Source organism: Mirounga angustirostris, unplaced genomic scaffold (genome assembly GCF_029215605.1).
Source record: "Mirounga angustirostris isolate CCGP_5_RB_7025 unplaced genomic scaffold, mMirAng1.0.hap1 SCAF_3, whole genome shotgun sequence".
In the NCBI taxonomy this organism is placed as follows: Eukaryota; Metazoa; Chordata; class Mammalia; order Carnivora; family Phocidae; genus Mirounga; species Mirounga angustirostris.
In genome coordinates, this window is record NW_026991711.1 from 107,942,239 (window position 1) to 107,962,032 (window position 19,794).

A 19,794-nucleotide genomic window follows, 5' to 3' on the forward strand; every position below is an offset into this window, starting at 1 on the left:
ATTTCAAAAATAAGATTTAAAATAGAAACAAGACCGACATAGCATCAATCACATTTATGTGGTATCTTGACAGACAAGGTAGAGTACAGAGATTTGCAAGTTTAAAAAAGATTAGGAAAAATCATCACTGAAAACAAACAATGAATTTGAGAATGATAACTAGTCTGAGTATCTGTTGATAAGCTACCACGTGATCCAGGCAAGGCTGTAATTCACACTCTGGACTGATGACCCAAAGACTTCTGAGCATTGTCTTCTGCCTGAATAACAAGTGGAAAACTGGTGTCTCTCTTGGAACTTTCTACCTAGCTCTGCCTTATGTGGTTGTGGAAATTCCAACACACATATCAGTAACGCTACAATTCTGCATTTTCTCTATATTGTAGGTTTACCAGAAGTGGGCACTGTAGACTTTCAAGGATGTGTTTCCAGTGGACCATAAAAGTATGGCTTGGGATAATTTGAGAAATTCTAAAATAAGTGAGTCCTTCATTTCTTCACTAAACATAGTAGCATTAAGCTGTTTCTTCTGTAGTGCTCACAATGGTCCTAATCTTTCATCAATTCAAGTGGGGAAATTTCCAATACTTTTTATAAAATAACATGTTCTAGAATTAGTTCCCCTAAAAGTGTTCTTAACTTCACCATAAGTCAGTTTACAATCAATTTAAAAAGTTGATTTCAAGGATCATTGTTTCATAAAATTCTAGGCACTCTTTTGTATACTCTGTAATGTATTTTAAAAGAATCATTTTCCCCTTATTACTTTCTTTTTATGGTTAAAATGTATTAGCATTTCAATGATTGCATTATTTCTTGAAATACACAAAGACTGAATATCTCTTCTTACAGGACGTATGGAAATATTCAGCCACAATTGCTTTTAAAAAAAGAGACTACAGTCTACTGATTCTACAGTTCCTGCATTCATGAGTTAGTCTGTATCAGGATTAAATTGGGTCAATGGACCATGAACAACTTGTATCATTACAGGCATGAAAGGGCCATTATCATCTATCAGGTCAAGCTGCAGAAGGTGAAAATAAATGATCTTGGCAAAAAAAAAAGAGGATACTTATCCACAATCTTTAGGTCTTCTAAAAGCAACGTCTTTATTAGTTTCATTTAGGAACAGTCCCAGATAAAATTTTATTTAGATGTTTCACTAATCTTCACAATTACTGTATCTGCTTTCACAAATTGCAATGGCTATAGCAGAGTCCAATTATTATGAGAAATGAAATCGAAACGCCAGCAATGGAGCAGGAAGACACCATGCAGCTGTACGAGTACAAAGACAATGAAAGTTCAAGAACTGAAGTGAGTGCCCTGTAGATGGGGAACTCCCTGGCGCTTCTTACTCCCTAATACTTAGCTTGAGGTTCAGAGGAGATTCATGGACTCGTTCAGGTCACCTTAGCAATAAGTGTATTCCCTTAAAACGGAATGAGAGAAAAATGGCTCCTCCCTAAGGCTCCCATTTACCGTCTTGGAATAACTTGTCACTTGGGATATTGGGTCAAAACCCAGAATACTAAAGGGATGCGGCATCATGGCAAATATGTTTTATAATGTAAAGTGAAGCCCTGTGGCTTTTATGCCAGGGAAGCAAAGTAGTTGGTTAAAAACATTTGTTTTTTGGCATCTGTAAAAAGAAGGTCACAGAGGACCTTCATAGCTGAAGGAAACTCACATGATGTAAACATGTTTTAGTGGTCTAATGTTATAGCCCGATTTTTGTTGTTGTTGTTGTTACTGTTTTTGTTTTTCTTCAGCTGTGCTGAGGGAGCAAAGTGGCTGGTTACAAACTTGTTCATTCACTTGTTATTGTAAACAAAGTTTATAATATTACCCACTAGCTGTCTTTTACTCTATACTTCACTCTTTCAGGTTTATCCTTGAGTTTTGTAAGTTACAAAACAGAGATTAATGCATATGCATATGCATGCATTAATTTATTTAACAAACATTTATTCAGCACAATTATATATGCCAAGAGCAGGGGAGGATTTCATAGACATGGAAGCATGTCTTGCCATTAGAGAGCTGATGATGTAGTAGGAAAGCTAACAGTATTTTCAGAAACCATAATTCTAAAAAAATTACCCAGTAGATATATCCAAAAATATATATTTTTAAAAGAAGTTCAAGTGTTTTGGAGCTCTTATCAATTTTGACTCACAGCTTCTTTGTATTTCTTGAATTATTTGAGAAATAGGGAGAAATTTTATGTTTCTATTTGAATAGATACCACTAAGGCATTAAGCGGAGTTTAAGTCAAATTAAATTTTTTTTCAGTGTTGCTTTTCTTGCACTTAGCTTTGCAGTTCACTGTGTGTGTGTTTGCATGTATTTTTACTATGCTCTCAGTCAACCTCTCAATTTCTTCCTAGAGTTGAATGAACTAGTACTGCCTTCTGAACTTTATTTATACCAAAAATGATTTTATAAGTATATTTCGTCAATCATTTTTCAAGAAAAAAATTATTACCACTATAATTATTTTAATCAGCTGTAACAATTTCATAGTTGCAATTAGTAATGGACGGTATCAACTTTCTCAGAAGCATTATCAGGTTTTCCTACTCAGAGGCTAGCTTTCTATACTAACTTTCAACTCTTAGAGGGTATATTACTTCTGAAGATTTTATATCACTGGAATAGTATCTGATATTTTCACTTAAATAATATTTGTGGGTGGTGTGTTGGTGTCTCTATTTTTTTTTCCCTCCTCTCAGGTTGGACATTCTGCAAACTAAGTGAGATAAATAATTTTATCCTAAATATTGTCAGTTCAAGGCTATAGAAAATAAAGTTTCAACTCCCAGATTTACTGCTTTGTTTGGTCAGACTATTTTCAAAGCTTTCATACGCCCGTTTTGTCCTTTTTGTTGTGTCTTGTTTCTCTCTGTGTGTGCCATCTGTAATTTGAAAGCACTCACAGCTTTTCTACCATGTTGGTGTACAAGCTAAAACCACAACTTTCTCCAAAATATCACTTTCCCTTACACAGAAAGTTTCTCCTGTGTATAAGGTGCTGGTACAACTTAGATAGGTTTAATAGGTGAAAATTTCAAACTGGTATTTGTTACATGGAGGGTAAAAGCCCTGTTGATGATGAACTTTTAAGGGAAGTAAAGGGTCAGGATCAGCAAGTTACTTGTAATCTCAGGAATAGTCTGTTTTAAAAAAAGGAATTTCTCTTGGGGGGCCTGGGGGGCTCAGTCGTTAAGCGTCTGCCTTCAGCTCAGGTCATGATCCCAGGGTCCTGGGATCGAGCCCTGCATTGGGCTCCTTGCTCAGCGGGAAGCCTGCTTCTCCCTCTCCCACTCCCCCGCTTATGTTCCTGCTCTTGCTATCTCTCTCTCTGTCAAATGAATAAATAAAATCTTAAAAAAAAAAAAAAAGGAATTTCTCATTAAACATAACATATCTCTTGCAGGTGAACTGTTATCATAGGAATTAATGAATGAAATGGGCAAAGTGTAAACTGTATAAATGAGAGCTAAAAGATACAGCTAGTGCTTTGCTCCTTGCTGCCAGATCTCTATTTTTTTTTTTTTTCAAAAGTAGCCAAAAATCCAGCACTGTATACAAAATGTCTCAATATTTTAAGTTTGGGAAAGTAATTCAAATAAATTTAAAACACTGTAGAGATAAAGCAAACGTATTAATGAGAGTTGTCAGTTTGGAACCTTGCTCTAGGCAACCTGCTTTGGCCCTTTAATTTCTGTGTGTGAATTGAGGAAAAGAAGAACAAACTTCCCAATCTATTGATTTCTGAGCTCCGGCATAAGCCAGAGCACCAGCCAGAAAAATGTGGTCAGGAAGCTGACTTAAACACAGGCTCTCTTTTCTCTCTTCTGCATTTCATTAAACCCCCTCCTGGCTGATTCCCCTCCCTCACTGGTGCTCCCTGGACTTTGTATTACTTGAAGATACAGAGACAAAATAAATAAATAAATAAATAAATAAATAAATAAATAAATAAATAAATAAAAATAAAAATAAATTTAAAAAGATTCTGATCTACTAACCTTTAGCCTTGACAATGGCTTTAGATTTACAAAATAATTAACAAGGATTAAATAATTAACAGTAATAACATAGTATTCTCATCAATATCACTTACATATTATCTTCCACATATTTACCATCTCCTCTCAAAAACAACCAAATGATAAAGATATTATCCCTGATTTACAAAAGAAAAAACTGAAATTTAAGGGACGATAATAGAGTTGAGTAGGTTCTCCAGAGAATAAGCGAGTGAGTAGAAATTGGAGCCTTGTTTTTCAGCGTCTCTCTTCTGCTCTTTCGCAGAGGAACATCCAGGGGAACACCAGAGGCAATAACCCGAGTTACTCAACATTTGACCTTGTTTTCAAGAATCATGTACTTTGTCTTCAAGAATCATGTACCTTGTCTTTCCAACACCCCAAATAGTCAGTGTCTCATCACTGGACTCCTTCAAGCTTATACTAATTTCCTTTTAAACTGACTCCAAGTACTTACAAAATACATAAGAGGTGGTGCGGTTAACATCTGTGACTATTTGGACCAGAGACTGGCCCTGTGGTTTGCAACCATTAGAAACAATTATAGCATCTCTTTGGCAGGTCAAAGAGAAATTCATTAACCTACTGCTTCAACATTGAGTTGCAATGGCTTCCAATAGGGCATAATGCCCATATTTAGAAAGAAGATATTTCTATCCTCTGAAAGTACCTATAAGCAATCTTATAACCAGATTCATGCTAATAAACTTAAATTGGTCTATATATATATAATTATATATACACACACATAGACAAACATATACATAATTATACATATATACACATATATGTACATGCACAAGATAAGCAATCTGACTCAGAATTTCTGAGATAATTGAATTAAATATTCATTTAAAAGATAATTTTTTATGTCAAAGTGAATCTGTAAAAGTCAAACTTCTTTACCCATATCTTGGGTCCAAAGCAATGGCCCTGGGGTGTTCCATGGCTCCGGCTATTAGTGTAGTTCTTAAAGAACCATCTAGTTTGGCCACTTCAATTTGGTCCAGATTGCTGTCTATCCAGTATATGTTGCCTGCTATCCAGTCGACTGTCAGTCCTTCTGGGGTAGCCAGGCCATGCTCCACGACCACTTCTATTGCACTAACCCCTACAAAAAAAAGGAGACCAATACTTGTACCCATTCAAGAAACGTATTACACACACACACACACACACACAGGTCTACTTAACAGCAGTACCGAGTTTTTAAGCAATACATTGAGTTTGAAAGATATAGTGCAAATATGTTACCTGGCACGATGGAAACTAAGAAGACTCCAAATTTAGAATTACTGATCTTTCCTACCAGAAATTTTTAAATTCTTAAGCCCTTTTAGTGACAGTGAAGTAGAATTTTTAAATAACTCTTGATGCTAACAACAATGTTTAGGTTTCAAAAAGTTATTTCTTGTTTTGGACTTTTGAAATAGAACACAGGATTTGGGGAACAGGAATGATGGGCTAGTTCAAATGAGTGCAGTTTAGTACAACACTGATCTTCAGGGGTAGAATAAAGAGCAAATGTCCCCCTGGGCCAACATGCATTATAGCTAGTCAGCAGCACCCTTTTCTGAAGCATGAGAGAGAAGATAACTTTACTGCACTTACCCTTAAGAAAGATAAGCCCCAATCACACTCCCTGCCCCTTCCTGGGCCAGAAGACTTACATGATATAACATGATAACAAATAAGAGAGGAAGGCATTAGTTTGGTCTAAATAAAAATAAGCAATTTGGTAACGTTCACCAATGATCTATTCATCCACTTCTTAATTTCTTTTGTAATTAAAATAATTATTTTTTTCCTAATAGGATAACCCTTCTTGGGTTATGACATTGCCAGTGTTTTTGTTAGACATTTTTTTTCTTTTAAACCCTTAACCATCTAAGCTCAAGGATCTAAATCCATCACTTGAAATCAGTCTCTTGCAATATGCCACAGGACACAAATTCACATGTGATAATTATATCGTGTTTATTACCATTTTTCCAAAATTGCAAAGGTGACTTCAGGAGAAATTCAGATTTTGATAGAAACACCTGGGCTTTGGGATGCTACACAGACCCAACATTTTCAAAAGGATTATACATATATTTATCTCAGAGCCTTGCTACTTAAGAAAAGTGTAGATTAGACAAAAGAAATAAGTCAAATTATGATAAAAACATTTAGTTCATATTAGTGGTCTTTGTAACAATTCATTATTTGTTTAAATTTTGCTGAAAGATGGTAACAAAATGAAAACATTTTAACTCACAAACATATGTCTACTAGTATGTGGAAAGCAGTAGTTATTTCTTATAAATATTTTTCTTCACCAAATGTCCATGGGAAAGCTCATAATTTGAAAATGGTATGCATAGCGCAGGCTTTTGCCATTCATTCCCCTCCCTCAACAGATCTTCACACATATACTTGACATCCCTGGTTTTACATACATGAGGGAGAAGATAAAGAATGGAAGTGCAAAGATTAATCTAAATCCCATCTGATTACAGCATATTTTTCTAGAATTTTCAATTAAAAATTACCTCCACTTTCAGAAAGCTTGCCCCGGTATATTCTGTCTTCTACAACATCTGTCCAATAAAGTAAACTTTGATTGAAGTGAAAATCAAGCGCTATTGTGTTTCTCAACCCAGGAACAAGTAGGCTATAGTCTCTTTTATGAAGATCAATCCTTCTGATCTCATGGCGGATAGAAAAGATGATGAATGCTTCAAAAGGATCTGAAAATAAATTTATTTTTAATAGGCTTATAAAAATATTTATATGCTTTCATAATTAGAGTAAAACACTTGAGGTCAAGCCTAATTATTTACAAGCATAATTTATTATATAATTCTGTTATTATAGGAGCAATTTCTTTGAATCTAACATTTAAAAGAAACTTGAAAATTTTAGGTTTATATGTATTCATTAAAATAAGGTATAAATATGTTTTTTTCCCTTGGATTTTTCTACACTTGATTCTGATTAAAGAATACAGGAATTATTGGAATTCTAAGACAAAATGGGGGTTTTCTATCTTAGTGGAGCTTCAGCTGACAGTCCAAACCTCAGAAACATCAACACAGGTTATTGCTAAGAGTTGACTAAAACGAGTTCTGCTACTCTTAACCCATTACATGTCTACAGCTCCATAAAGGAAAGAGAACCAATAAAAGAGGATTTCTGTGAAGAGAGTTACAGGCTTACAGTTAGAGTGTACTCCCCATAAGAGGGTAGATGATGGTTTTCTCCACAGTCTGAAATTTACTAAAATTACATTATCAATTTGGAAATGTGTCAAGTCCTGTACCAATCACTGTTGGACATACTGAGTTAGACATGAATTTTGCTTGGTAAATATACATTTTGAGGGAGGGGACCCAGGCATACAAAGATTTCCCCCCATTTCCATGTTAGTACCATTCCTCTGGGCTTTCCTTTAGGGAAATTTGTTTTCCTACTTTAAGTCTAGGCACACTCTTTGAATGTGACCGGCCATAATCATCTCTTTCCATGGTGACTGGCTCAAGAGGGGGATGTGAGATCTAAATCAGGCTAATGGGTCTATAAACTTCCAGAGAATATTTCAAGCTGAGGGTAAAGAGTCTCTTTTCTTTTAAGGTCACAGATCTCTAAGCCTAGTAATGCCAGTATCCATGCCCTTGTAGTTTGTATAAGTCTACTTGTGATATTGTAGTAGAAGAGAAAAAAGCCAGAGAGAAGGAAGCAGCAATGACCTGGGGATGTTCAAGTCCACAGGCTAAGGATGTTCAAGTCTGCAGTTGCAATTATCCCTAAGTCTAGTTCCTTCTTTCATATTCCCTATACATTTCCCACACTTCAGATATGTAAGCCAACTCACTTAACTCCAACTCAGTTTGAAATGGGTTTTTGTCAGTTGCAACCACGTTTACTGTTCTTCTTAATCTCCATCCCTCAGAGAGGTCTTTCCTGGTCAGTTTCCCAATAAAGGCCATTTTTATTATTTTACATCTCCACAACCTATTTATTCTCTTTGAAGTGTATTTTAAAATTGCTAATTATTTGTTTGTCATCTACCTTCGTCACTGGTTTATATGCTTTCTTAAAACAGGGATCTTGTCTGCCTACCTCATTATGATGGCCCTAATACCAAGCACTGGGGAGGACATAATACATACCAGGTCTTAGTTATAGAACAGTGCTAACCTAGGATGCTGCTGTTGGGGTAGGGAAATCACTGGCCATTTTTTTTTTTTCACTGTACTTGAATCTACTTCAGTAAGTTCTGCCTAGGACATTAAGTAAATGTGTTTCAAATGAACAAATGTGAAACTGATTCCATCTTAAGAAAGTAGCTTATAGCTAGCCGGGGACGGAGCCCTGCAATGATCAGCAGAGCCACCTACAGCAGGTGAATACATAGTATAAGTAAGCCCAACCAAGGCCACAAGACTAGTCCAAAGGCCTGAGAACTTGTGAACAATAATTTTGTATATTGTTGTGATCTTATAGGTATTGTGGTTATTTATTGCACAGTATTATGGTGTTTATTACAAACATTACTGTGCCAGTAGCTAACTGATATAAAACACCAAACGTGTGTCAAACAACTAGCACGAAACAGCTCCCAATAGAACAAATACTCATAAAATTTTAAACCAAGAATTTAGCATTTTTGAAGTAAAGAAAATGGTTCTATTGGATGTACAGTTATTTAAAAGGGAGAATACCTAATTTTGGATCAGGATCCCTTGTGCGAATCTGCTCTATGAAACAACAGCTTGCCTTTGAAATTTTCCTTATTTTTTCAGAAAAGGTCTTTACCTGTAAAATGGATTTAATGATAACCTCCTTTCAATTTAACTTAAACTATCATTACCAGAATCCAATTAAATAATGCGTATACATTTGTTTTATAAGCTCAAAGTCATCACAGTGAATACAAATATGGAGGTAACTGTGAGGTGGTCAAAAAGTAACAGATTTGAAGTCACAAAATGAGGATTTAAAACTAGAGCCCTTCTACTGATTGGCTGTGTGCATTTGAGAAGTTTACTTAAACTTTCTGGTCCTCAATACTTTTTTTATTTATAAAATATATAACATACTGAGTTATCAGGATAATTGATAATTAAAAGTGTGGATACTTAATATTTTAAGAAATGTTTAATTATTATTGTAAGTCTTAAATTTCAAAGATTTCTCAAAGGAATAAGCAAAAGAAAAAAGTCTGCAATGATAATACACCAAAAGGAAGTTGGATATTTATTAGCATGTACCAAAGCTAGTGACATTTCAGCTCTGAAGAGCTTCCCCATCCTTTGGCATAGAGTTTGCCCTTAGTTAAGTAGTAAATTAGAGGTGGGCAGCTACTTGCTAGAGCAATTTATACTTAATAGCTACTAAGGGACACAGAGTTTCAAAACCGCAAAGCAATGATGTGCTGCCTCTTCCTTAGAAAATCACACCAGAGGGCGCCTGGGTGGCTCAGTTGGTTAAGCAACTGCCTTCGGCTCAGGTCATGATCCTGGAGTCCTGGGATCGAGTCCCGCATCGGGCTCCCTGCTCGGCAGGGAGCCTGCTTCTGCCTCTGACCCTCCCCCCTCTCATGTGCTCTCTCTCTCTCATTCTCTCTGTCTCAAATAAATAAATAAAATCTTAAAAAAAAAAAAAGAAAAAAAAGAAAATCACACCAGAAAAAGGAAAAAATTAAAAAAAAAAAAACAGAAAGAAGGAGGGAAAAAAGAAAGAAAGAAAGAAAGAAAGAAGAAAGAAAGAAAGAAAGAAAGAAAGAAAGAAAGAAAGAAAGAAAGAAAGAAAGAAAGAAAGAAATGCAAGTCCCACTTTCACTAACACTGGAAGACATCTGTTACCAAAACACCAGAGCATTAGAGGATGGACTGATGAATGCCTTCAAAGGATGGACAGTTTCTGAGAGAGGATGCCTATAGCTGTAGATACAAAGAAAATGCTAGCAGAGCACAGTTCTCAAAGGAGGTAGCATAACTAAGGGGCAAATCCAATAATCACTTTTTGGGAAAAGAGGATGGGAATAAACTTGGTCTCAGAAACTTCTCTGGGCCCACTGTCACCGTAAAGACTCATAAGGAGAATCTGAACGAAGAAACAAACAGGCATGTAATACGTTAAGTGAAAGAAGCCAGGTTCAAAACTACAGAGGTGGGACTCCTGGGTGTCTCAGTTGGTTAAGCATCTGCCTTCAGCTCAGATAATGATCCCAGAGTTTTGGGATCGAGTCTTGCATCCGGCTCCTTGCTCAGCAGGGAGCGTGCATCCCCTTCTGCCTGCCTCTCTCACTCTCACTCTCTCTTTCTGACAAATAAATGAAATCTTAAAAAAAAAAGTCTACAGACAATATTATTCCATTTCTATGACATTTTGGAAAAGGCAAAACAATAGAGACAGAAAACAGAACAGTGGATGCCAGAGACAAAGGGTGGAAAAGGGCTTGATTACAGATTTTTAGACAAAAATCTCTAACCTTCCTACAAACCACCACCAATCAAGAAGACAAAAGGGAAACAGAACAAAAACAAAACAAGAACAAATGCACACTAGCAACAACAATGAAGAAAGATAAGGAATCTGGGAATGAAATTATTTAAAAAATATACAAAGATTATACGAAGAAATTTTAAAACATTAATGAGAGGAATAAAGACTTTGGAAAGGCATATAATATTATTAGACAGAAACAAAAAGAAAAAAAGTAATGTCCCAAAGAACTTGCTTCTGCCTGAATTAATTTATAAATTTCCTGTAAACATGATAGTTTTAGGGTACCTGGAGAAGAAATTAAGTTAGAGAATTTCCTGACTTAATATAAAAAATAATTTCTAGATAGCTTAATAATTTTGATGTAATAAATGACACTATGAAAGTCTTGGAAGTAAACATAGAATAATTATTTTTAGAACTCTAGAATGAAAAAAAGCCTTTGTCCATTTGACACAAAGCATGGAAGACCTAAAGAAAAAAGTGATTTTTAATATACGTTAAAAAATTGTAGGAGAAAGAGACAAGTGATAAACTGCATAGAACATTTGCAATATAATAAGTGGCTAAATTCTTTAATATATATGAGCTCCTATAAATGGACAAAATACTCAAATAAATAATAGGCAAAGGGTATTAAACAGATAATTCAAAGAAAGGAAATATAAACAACTTTTAAATTTTAAAAAGTATACAGTTTCTCTCATAAAATGATAAACGCATTCAAAACATGAAAATGTTTGATAAGACACTATATTGATTAAAGTGTAGGCAAAAGACACTCTGAAATATTGATAATCTAAGTATAAACTGTTATAACCTATATAGAGAGCCAATGGGCAATACCCATCACACACACACACACACACACACACACCCCTTGACCAACTAAGTTCATTTATAAGGAATTACTCTAAAGATACAGTTTTACATATGAAAAATGGCAGATGAGTAAGGAAATGTTATCCATTATTATTTTTAGTAGCAAAAGATTAGAACAACAGAAATGTTTATGAACAGGTAGCTGGCTAAATAACTTATGGTACAGTCATACAGTACAAGGTTATGGGGCTACATAAATTAATGTGATTGATACAGAGGTACAGATACTGAATAATTCCAAATATTTTATAAGTTGAAAACAGCAAGATATAAACAGTACCAAAAAACAAAATATCAAAAACAAAATATTTTTCTAGAACTGTATGAAGGTAAAGCATAGAATACTTGAAGGCTTAATGAGGGAATGTTGTTACCTCTTCTATGGCAACTGGTGACTGGGGTTCAGAAATGGGGAGAAAATTTTCACTTTATTTTCAGTTGATACAATTTTTTTAGTACTAACATATATTTTTCTACTAAGATTAACAATTTTTAAGAATAAAAATTCAAACTAGTCATAGAGGAATTATCATTTCCTGATTCTTAGAAACACTCATAAATAAGATAAAAATTGTTTGGGCATGACATATATGCTGAGAAAGGTAATTCAGTATGACAAATACTGTAAAACATGTTTTGGTTTTTTTTTCCCCTTTCAGGAGAACTCATATTTCTACTACAGCAATATTTAGGAGATCATTTACTGCTCTTACTTTCATGCTCTATTTGAGAAAGTATACTCTCCTAAACCAAAAATTACTGACTTGTTTGTTACAACTGGATGTAGAAAGGAATTCTACAACAGAAGTCCTGGATTCTACTCTTGCATCTGCTACAAATAAAGAAAAGTCATTAAACTATATAGGTCTTGTCTTGATTTTTAAAATAAAATACTTTTGGTGCTATATGATCTAAAATTTCATGTGTGAAGAATCTTGATGAAGCAATATTAATATTAACCAAAATAGGCTTTAAGGCAAATAGCTTTTGTAGAAACAGAAAGTTCTCTATTATATGACAAGACAACAGATAAACACAGATAAAACTCTTAAAATGGTGTGTGCCTTCATAATCTAGGCTGAAAATATATAAGGAATTAAATGGAGAAATTGATAAATCCTTAATCATATTGTGAGATATTTATAACAAAATTATAATAACAAGATGATTAAAATAACAAAATAAACAAAAAGCTAAGTCCACCAGAAATATATAGATATCTGTACATCAAAATTGAAGACATGCTCTCTTTAAGCACACACAGGATATGCAATAAAATGGCCATGTTCTAGTCCACAAAGTAAGTCTCAAGAGAAAGCAAATAATCAACCTAATAATGGACATCTGTTCTGAGCACAATGGAATTAAATTAAAAATCAATTATAAAGACTGGTAAGCTCCTCATATGCTTTAACCCTAAAAATAATTGCTAAACATTTTCTTGACCAACAGGACCTCAAACAGGAATTCAGAAATAAAGATATTATGGCAACAGATGTATAGATTAAGAAGCATGAACAATTAATATTAATGAAATAGAGAATCAGTTCCTGAATGGTGAAATAAGGATCCAAAAATCCTCTCCTTCATAAGAACAGTGAAAACTCTGGCAAAATGGTGAAAATCACCTTTTTCTGAACTCTAGAAATTCAACAAAGTCCAATAACAATTAAATGAGTGCTTACTCAAGAAAAACTGCTGAATGTCAGTATTATGTGGTGTTTTAATATGTATCAAACCCATTCTCCTGTCCTTAGCTTCATTGCAGATTAAAAAAAAAAAAAATGGTCCACAAATCTCCAGAGGGGGCTCCCAAAAGCCCAAACTCCAGCGAACTGTTCAATGGGGGAAGAATGGCCTTTTCAAGAAAATGTGCGGCAGGAACTTGATTTCCACATTCCAAAGAATGAAGTTGAAACCTCACACCATATATAAAAATTAATTCAAAATGTATCATAGACCTAAATATAACAGCTAAAATTACACAACTATTGGAAGAATACTTAGTGACCCTAGATTAGACCAAGACTCTGAACAGTCATTTCACCAAAGGGCCTATAAAAATGACCAATAAGCACATGAGAAGATGCTCAACATCATTAGTCATCAGGGAAACACAAATCAAGTACAAGATACCAGTTCACACCCCCTAGAATGACTATAATAAAAAAGATGGACAATGTCAACTGATGGCAAGATTGTGTAGACATTGGAACCCTCATGCACAGCTGTCAGAATTTTAAAATGACACAGCCACTTTGGAAAACACTCTGGCAGTTCCTCAAAATGTTAAACATTGACTTATCATACGAGCCAGGAGTTCCACTCTTATTTGTACACACAGGAGAAAAGAAAATGCATGTCCACACAAAAACTTGTACATGAATATTCATATCATAATTCATATAATCAAATAATAAAAATTCAAATGTTCATCAACTGATGAGTGGATAAACAAAATGGTATATCAATACAAGAAATATATTATTCAGGAATAGAAATAAATAAAATACTGATATATGGTAAAACATGAATGAATCCTGAAAACATTATGCCACATGAAAGAAATCAGTTACAAAAGACCACTACTGTATTACTCCATTGTTATGAAATGTCCAGACTAGGCAAATCTACAGGGACAGAAAATAAATTAGAGGTTGCCAGAGATGAAGTAGGATTTGATGGGGAGTGATTTTACATACATATGGAGTTATTTTGGGGGAGGGATTAAAATGTTCTAAAATTAGATAGTTATAATGGTTGCACTAGTCTGTGAATACACTACCAACCACAGAATTGTGCACTTTAAAAGAATGAATTTTATGGTATATACGTTATGTCTCAATTCATCTGTTTTAAAAAAAAGAAATACGGTAATGAGTGTGGAAATTTGTAGAGAATAAAGAACTGTACAAACACAACTTTTAATTCATTGTTACCTAAAAATCATGATTTTTACTTCAGTCCTATTAATCTGTATAACTATACTCAGCTCTTTAGCTCTGAAAACTTTTCCATGTATACAAGGAAAAAATAGAGCATACTGATATTTTGATTTTTTTTCTTCTCTGTGTATTTGTGGTAGTTGAATAAAATCGAGAATTCATCTTTTAAAAATTAATAAAACAATATATAAATTCCAATAATTTAGGAAGAAGAAAATAAATATAATTACAGAAATTGATAAAATAGAGAAAAAGATTATCAAGAAAATTGAAAGCCACTTGCTTGAAAGATGAGTAAAATATAGATAAGTCTATGGACGAATACATATACATATGCATGCACATATATATGTACAAATGAATAACAGGAAGAATGAAAATAGAAAAGTAATTATGAAAGATATTGAATAATATGAATATCTTTCATAATTACTTTCCTATTTACCTATTTGATATAAAATTAAAAAAATAAGAGTGACACATGCATTTTAATAATAAATTTGAAAATAAGTAAAATAAGCCATTTTCTTTTTTTTTAAGATTTTTTTTTTCTTTTTTTTTTTGTTAAAGATTTTATTTATTTATTTGAGAGAGAGAGAGAATGAGAGACAGAGAGCGTGAGAGGGGGAGGGTCAGAGGGAGAAGCAGACTCCCTGCCGAGCAGGGAGCCTGATGAGGGACTCGATCCCAGGACTCCAGGATCATGACCTGAGCCGAAGGCAGTCGCTTAACCGACTGAGCCACCCAGGGCACCCAGAAATTAAGAGTGTTAAGAAAATTTTATACCGGGCGCCTGGGTGGTTCAGTCGGTTAAGCGACTGCCTTCGGCTCAGGTCATGATCCTGGAGTCCCTGGATCGAGTCCCGCATTGGGCTCCCTGCTGGGCGGGGAGTCTGCTTCTCCCTCTGACCCTCCTCCTTCTCATGCTCTCTCTCTATCATTCTCTCTCTCTCAATAAATAAATAAATAAAATATTTTAAAAAAATAAAAAAATAAATTAAAAAAAAAAAGAAAATGTTATACCAGTTAAAACAACAAGACCATAACCATCATCTTGGGCAACTAGTTAAAAGTCTGAACATTACTAAAATAGCAAACACTTACAGAGTGCTTCTTATATAGAATTATTCTTAAATATTTTATAGATCCCCATTTATGCAATCCTCACAAAGTTTTATGAAGTGCGTGATGTTATCCTCCCCATTTTGCACAGGAAGAAAGAGAGGCACAGAGAAGTTCTATAATATGCCAGAGTCACACAGCTAGTAAGCGGAGGAGCATGGATTTGACCTGTAATTCTGTCTAGTGTTAGCAATGATTTGGAGACTCAGGACCTCTTCTAACAGCTGATGGTAGTGTATATTTGTACAACTGTGGCAATGATAGAGATGACATGTGCAACTGAAGATGCTTATGCACTTGAACATGTGGCTCAACTTGTGCACATTTCCACAAGTAGATATCATAAGAGCTATCACTACAACATAGTTTAATGTAGCAAAACACTGGCAACAACATCAATGACCATGAACAGGAGATGCCCTGGCTCCTGTGCCAAGGACTTCATGATGCCCATATCCACCCCCACCCTCTAATAAAAATCCTGTAGAGAAAAAAAAGGGGGGGGCGCCTCTGGCTCAGTCATGTGTCTGCCTTCAGCTCAGGTCATGATCCCGGGGTCCTGGGATCGAGCCCCACATGGGGCTCCCTGCTCCGCGGGAAGCCTGCTTCTCCCTCTCCCACGCCCCCTGCTTGTGTTCCCTCTCTCGCTGTGTCTCTCTCTGTCAAATAAATAAATAAAATCTTTAAAATATATATATAATCTTTTTATAACAAAACTATAATCTTTTTATATAGTAGACTATAATCTTTTTATATAGTAGAATGCCGTAGAGCATTTAAAAGGAATAAGCAGAACTATATAAAGTACTATGGATACATCTCAAAATCATATTTGTGACTAAAAAATCCAACTAGTTCCAGCTGGATATATAATGTATATGACTCCGTAAATTTAGGAACACAACAATTATATTACAAGTTGTTTAAGAACACAAACTATGACAGAACAGATAGCCCAATTTCACAAAAGGAGCTACCCCTGGCAATGGAAGAATGGATGAACAGAGGCCTCAAAGTTATCTAGTGTTTCATGGCTTTCAGAAAATGATTTATACCATGAATAACATGAATAAATTAGATAAATTTTCAATATACTAAAATATGAGCTGTGAATACATTATTCTCCAATACGTTTGAAAGATTTCATAAAATGCAAGGTGATTGGAAACCTATCTTTTTTTTTTTTTTAAGATTTTATTTTTAAGTAATCTCTACACCCAACGTGAGGCTTGAACTCACAATCTGAGATCAAGAGCTGCATGTTTCACTGACTGAGACAGCCAGGTACCCCGAAAACATATCTTGTTTACTCTGAACGGTGACTGTTACATTGACTCTTTTATTAAAACTGCCCAAAGGCTTTTCAAGTTCTTATATGTATTATAGTCATTTTGTGTTGAGAATATAGTTGACAAATGTTTACTTGATTACACATGACTATAATAAACCTGTTTACCAAAATAAAAAATCAAAGTGTAAAGATTCAAATTATTTCTATTTGAACTCTGAATCCTGATAACTTCTCCAAGTGCCTCTACTTTTAGGATTTCTGTTAGTTTACTAAATTATTTTTTCTTTTTTGAGCAAATAAAAAAGTTGCAATGAATAATCCAATATGTAATTTCATAAACTACTGGGAAATCATGAAGACTGGATTTCAAAATTCCAAATCTTACAATGTTTTCTTTTTACCCTTTAATAATAATAATAAAAAAACCTTCTGTATAAAATATTTGGTGATAAAACACAATAAAGCATTTTCTCATGTGTTTCAATTTTGATATAAGTATATTAACTTCTTTTATTTATTTATTTTTAAAGATTTTTATTTATTTGACAGAGAGAGATACAGCGAGAGAGGGAACACAAGCAGGGGGAGTGGAGAGGGAGAAGCAGGCCTCCTGCCGAGCAGGGAGCCCGATGCGGGGCTCAATCCCAGGACCCTGAGATCATGACCTGAGCCGAAGGCAGACGCTTAACGACTGAGCCACCCAGGCGCCCCAGCTTCTTTTAGGGCAAGTTCAATTTGGAATGAATATTAGCAAAATATGAAGTAGTCATTCATTTTTGCAGTCTACTAACTTTTTAGTGTGCTAGCTCCTAGTGATTTATTCAGTCTCATAAATGACTGAATTTTACAGTTCAAAACAGCAAATAAGACTCCTAATATAGAAGAGGCTTGAAGTTCTGCTTTACCATGAGAAGACATATGTATAAAACAAAGTGGGTTACACTTTACATTTTTAAAGTGATGAATTTCATTTTTATAAAGGTGGCACATCACAAATAGCTTTTAAAAAACACTCAAAGGTCTTCTATCTGCAATTCATTTTTCTTTGATTTTCTTTTAATCCCACTACAGATTTGCATGATTGTTACAAGACAGTATATGAAAACAGTAGATGACTTGTCTAAGAAAGAGTTCCTCTTAGTCCTCTCAGAGTAATTGTTATTATGACTCTACAACTAGCAATTCTATATGAATAGCTCCTGATTCTCTATCATACATATAATGTCCTCAAACAGAAAGTGATATTGTAGTTATAATGTGTTTTCTCTCCTGCAATTTCAGAGTTTTTACTTCGTTTGTTCTCATATTTAATAATTTATTTGAATTTCTCTGTCCCCATCATCAGATACATTTCCTCTACAGAGTAGCAACTTATGAAGTGGTAAATGGTCTATTGTTTACTCTGGTTCAATATATATCATTACTTCCTTGTCTCCATTCCTTCAGCTATAGCTATGTTGGGAATGAATGATAGTGAAATATTACTTAAGTGTGATATACATAAGGGTGGAGGATATAGAATCTGTAAAATGAAAGGTAGGATAGACTTTCAACTATTATTCAAACTGATAAATTTGCAAGATTGTATCACCAACTGTCCATCAATATTCTTGAGAACTATTTTTTTTTTAATTTGTTTGTTTCATTTTGTTTTTCTCCATTTAATTACTTGCCTGAAAAATTCCTGGATATGTTTTCTCAGTAGCTCTGCTTTATATTTCAGGTTTCTTAAAAACTTGTCTATTCTTTCCATTAATAAGTGGTAGGAATCTGCACTTGGGGTGTGTGTATATATGAAAGAATGAGAGAGAGAGAACTCATTGAGGGGTATGAGTTTTTGAGATTTTGCTCAAGAAATGCAAAAATCTTTGCATTTCTAAAATATGGCCCAGTGCTTTTTGCTAGGTTGTATTTAATAAATAACCTGCAATTAAATAAGTGAATGAATGATTAATTATAAGAATCACTGAATAAATAGTTAGCCCAGCAGACATTAAATAGAGAAGAGATAAAAGTGATTATGGGAGGAAGAAAATAATAAGAAGAATAAAGCAAAGAAAGGAGTCAGTGATGAAGCAGAAAGATAAAGAGGAATTGTTCCGTAAAGGTCAATGTGAATAATTAATAGAGGGGTAAAAGAATGCAGAAGATAGTTAACATGTCTATAGTTTAGTACATGCAACTAATTCCTACAAATCAATAAGAAAAAGGCAGTGATCTTAGTAGGAAAATGGCCAAAGAAAATGAAGAGATTCAAAAGGCTAACAAGAATATAGAGAAATGCTCAAACTCATTGTAAGAAAAAATACAACTAAAGCATTGAAACATCACTTTACTCCAATATACTGGATGACAAAACGAGAAATTCAGATAATTTTAAGAGCTGACAAGGATGTGGGGACTTTAGAAGTGTACTGTTGGTGAATATGGAGACTGTTCAACCACTCTGAAAAGAAACAGGTTCTTTCTCATAGTAAGTATAAGCATACCCTATGAGTCAGTAATTTTTGTCCCAAATAATTTTCGTGCAGATTTATAAGAAGTGGTAAATGCATGTCTATGGCAGCATTACTTGTGCAGAGATTTGGGGTGATTTGAGCATATTTATATTGTAAGGTGGAGAAACAAGAACAGGCGGGTACACGCCATATGATACTACATAGCGGTTAGAAACAATAGATTAGTTGTACACATAGCACAGATCATAAAACTATTAAAAACTTGTTACTATTTTAAGTAATAGAGGAAGCATTTACACCCAACAAGCATTTGCTACAAAATGTATTTTTATGTATTTAGAAAGAGGTATAAAATAATTTGATGCAGTCTCAGCTTTTAAGAAAGTTTAGGTCTAAGTGGTGACAGAAATAAGCTCATAAAACATACACTATTCAAAGGCATCACAAGACTTTGAGGGCACACAGCCCAGGGAGATGGCCTGGATCTTTGTAGTAGCTTGTAAAAGCTCTTGCTTTGGAGTCAGGTCGAAGGAAGTTCAAAAGCT

General features: G+C 34.4%; 1 protein-coding gene across 1 annotated transcript in view; it reads right to left on the reverse strand.

The window, feature by feature from the left end:
* LRP1B (LDL receptor related protein 1B) overlaps window positions 1-19,794 on the reverse strand; it is a 1,839,752-nt gene that overhangs the window by 606,601 nt on the left and 1,213,357 nt on the right. Inside the window, exons 24-25 of the mRNA XM_045868938.3 lie at window positions 6,593-6,790; window positions 4,965-5,169 (exon numbers count right to left, since the gene is read on the reverse strand). Of these exons, the coding sequence (XP_045724894.2) occupies window positions 4,965-5,169; window positions 6,593-6,790 (403 nt within the window). The remainder of the gene's footprint in view (window positions 1-4,964; window positions 5,170-6,592; window positions 6,791-19,794) is intronic.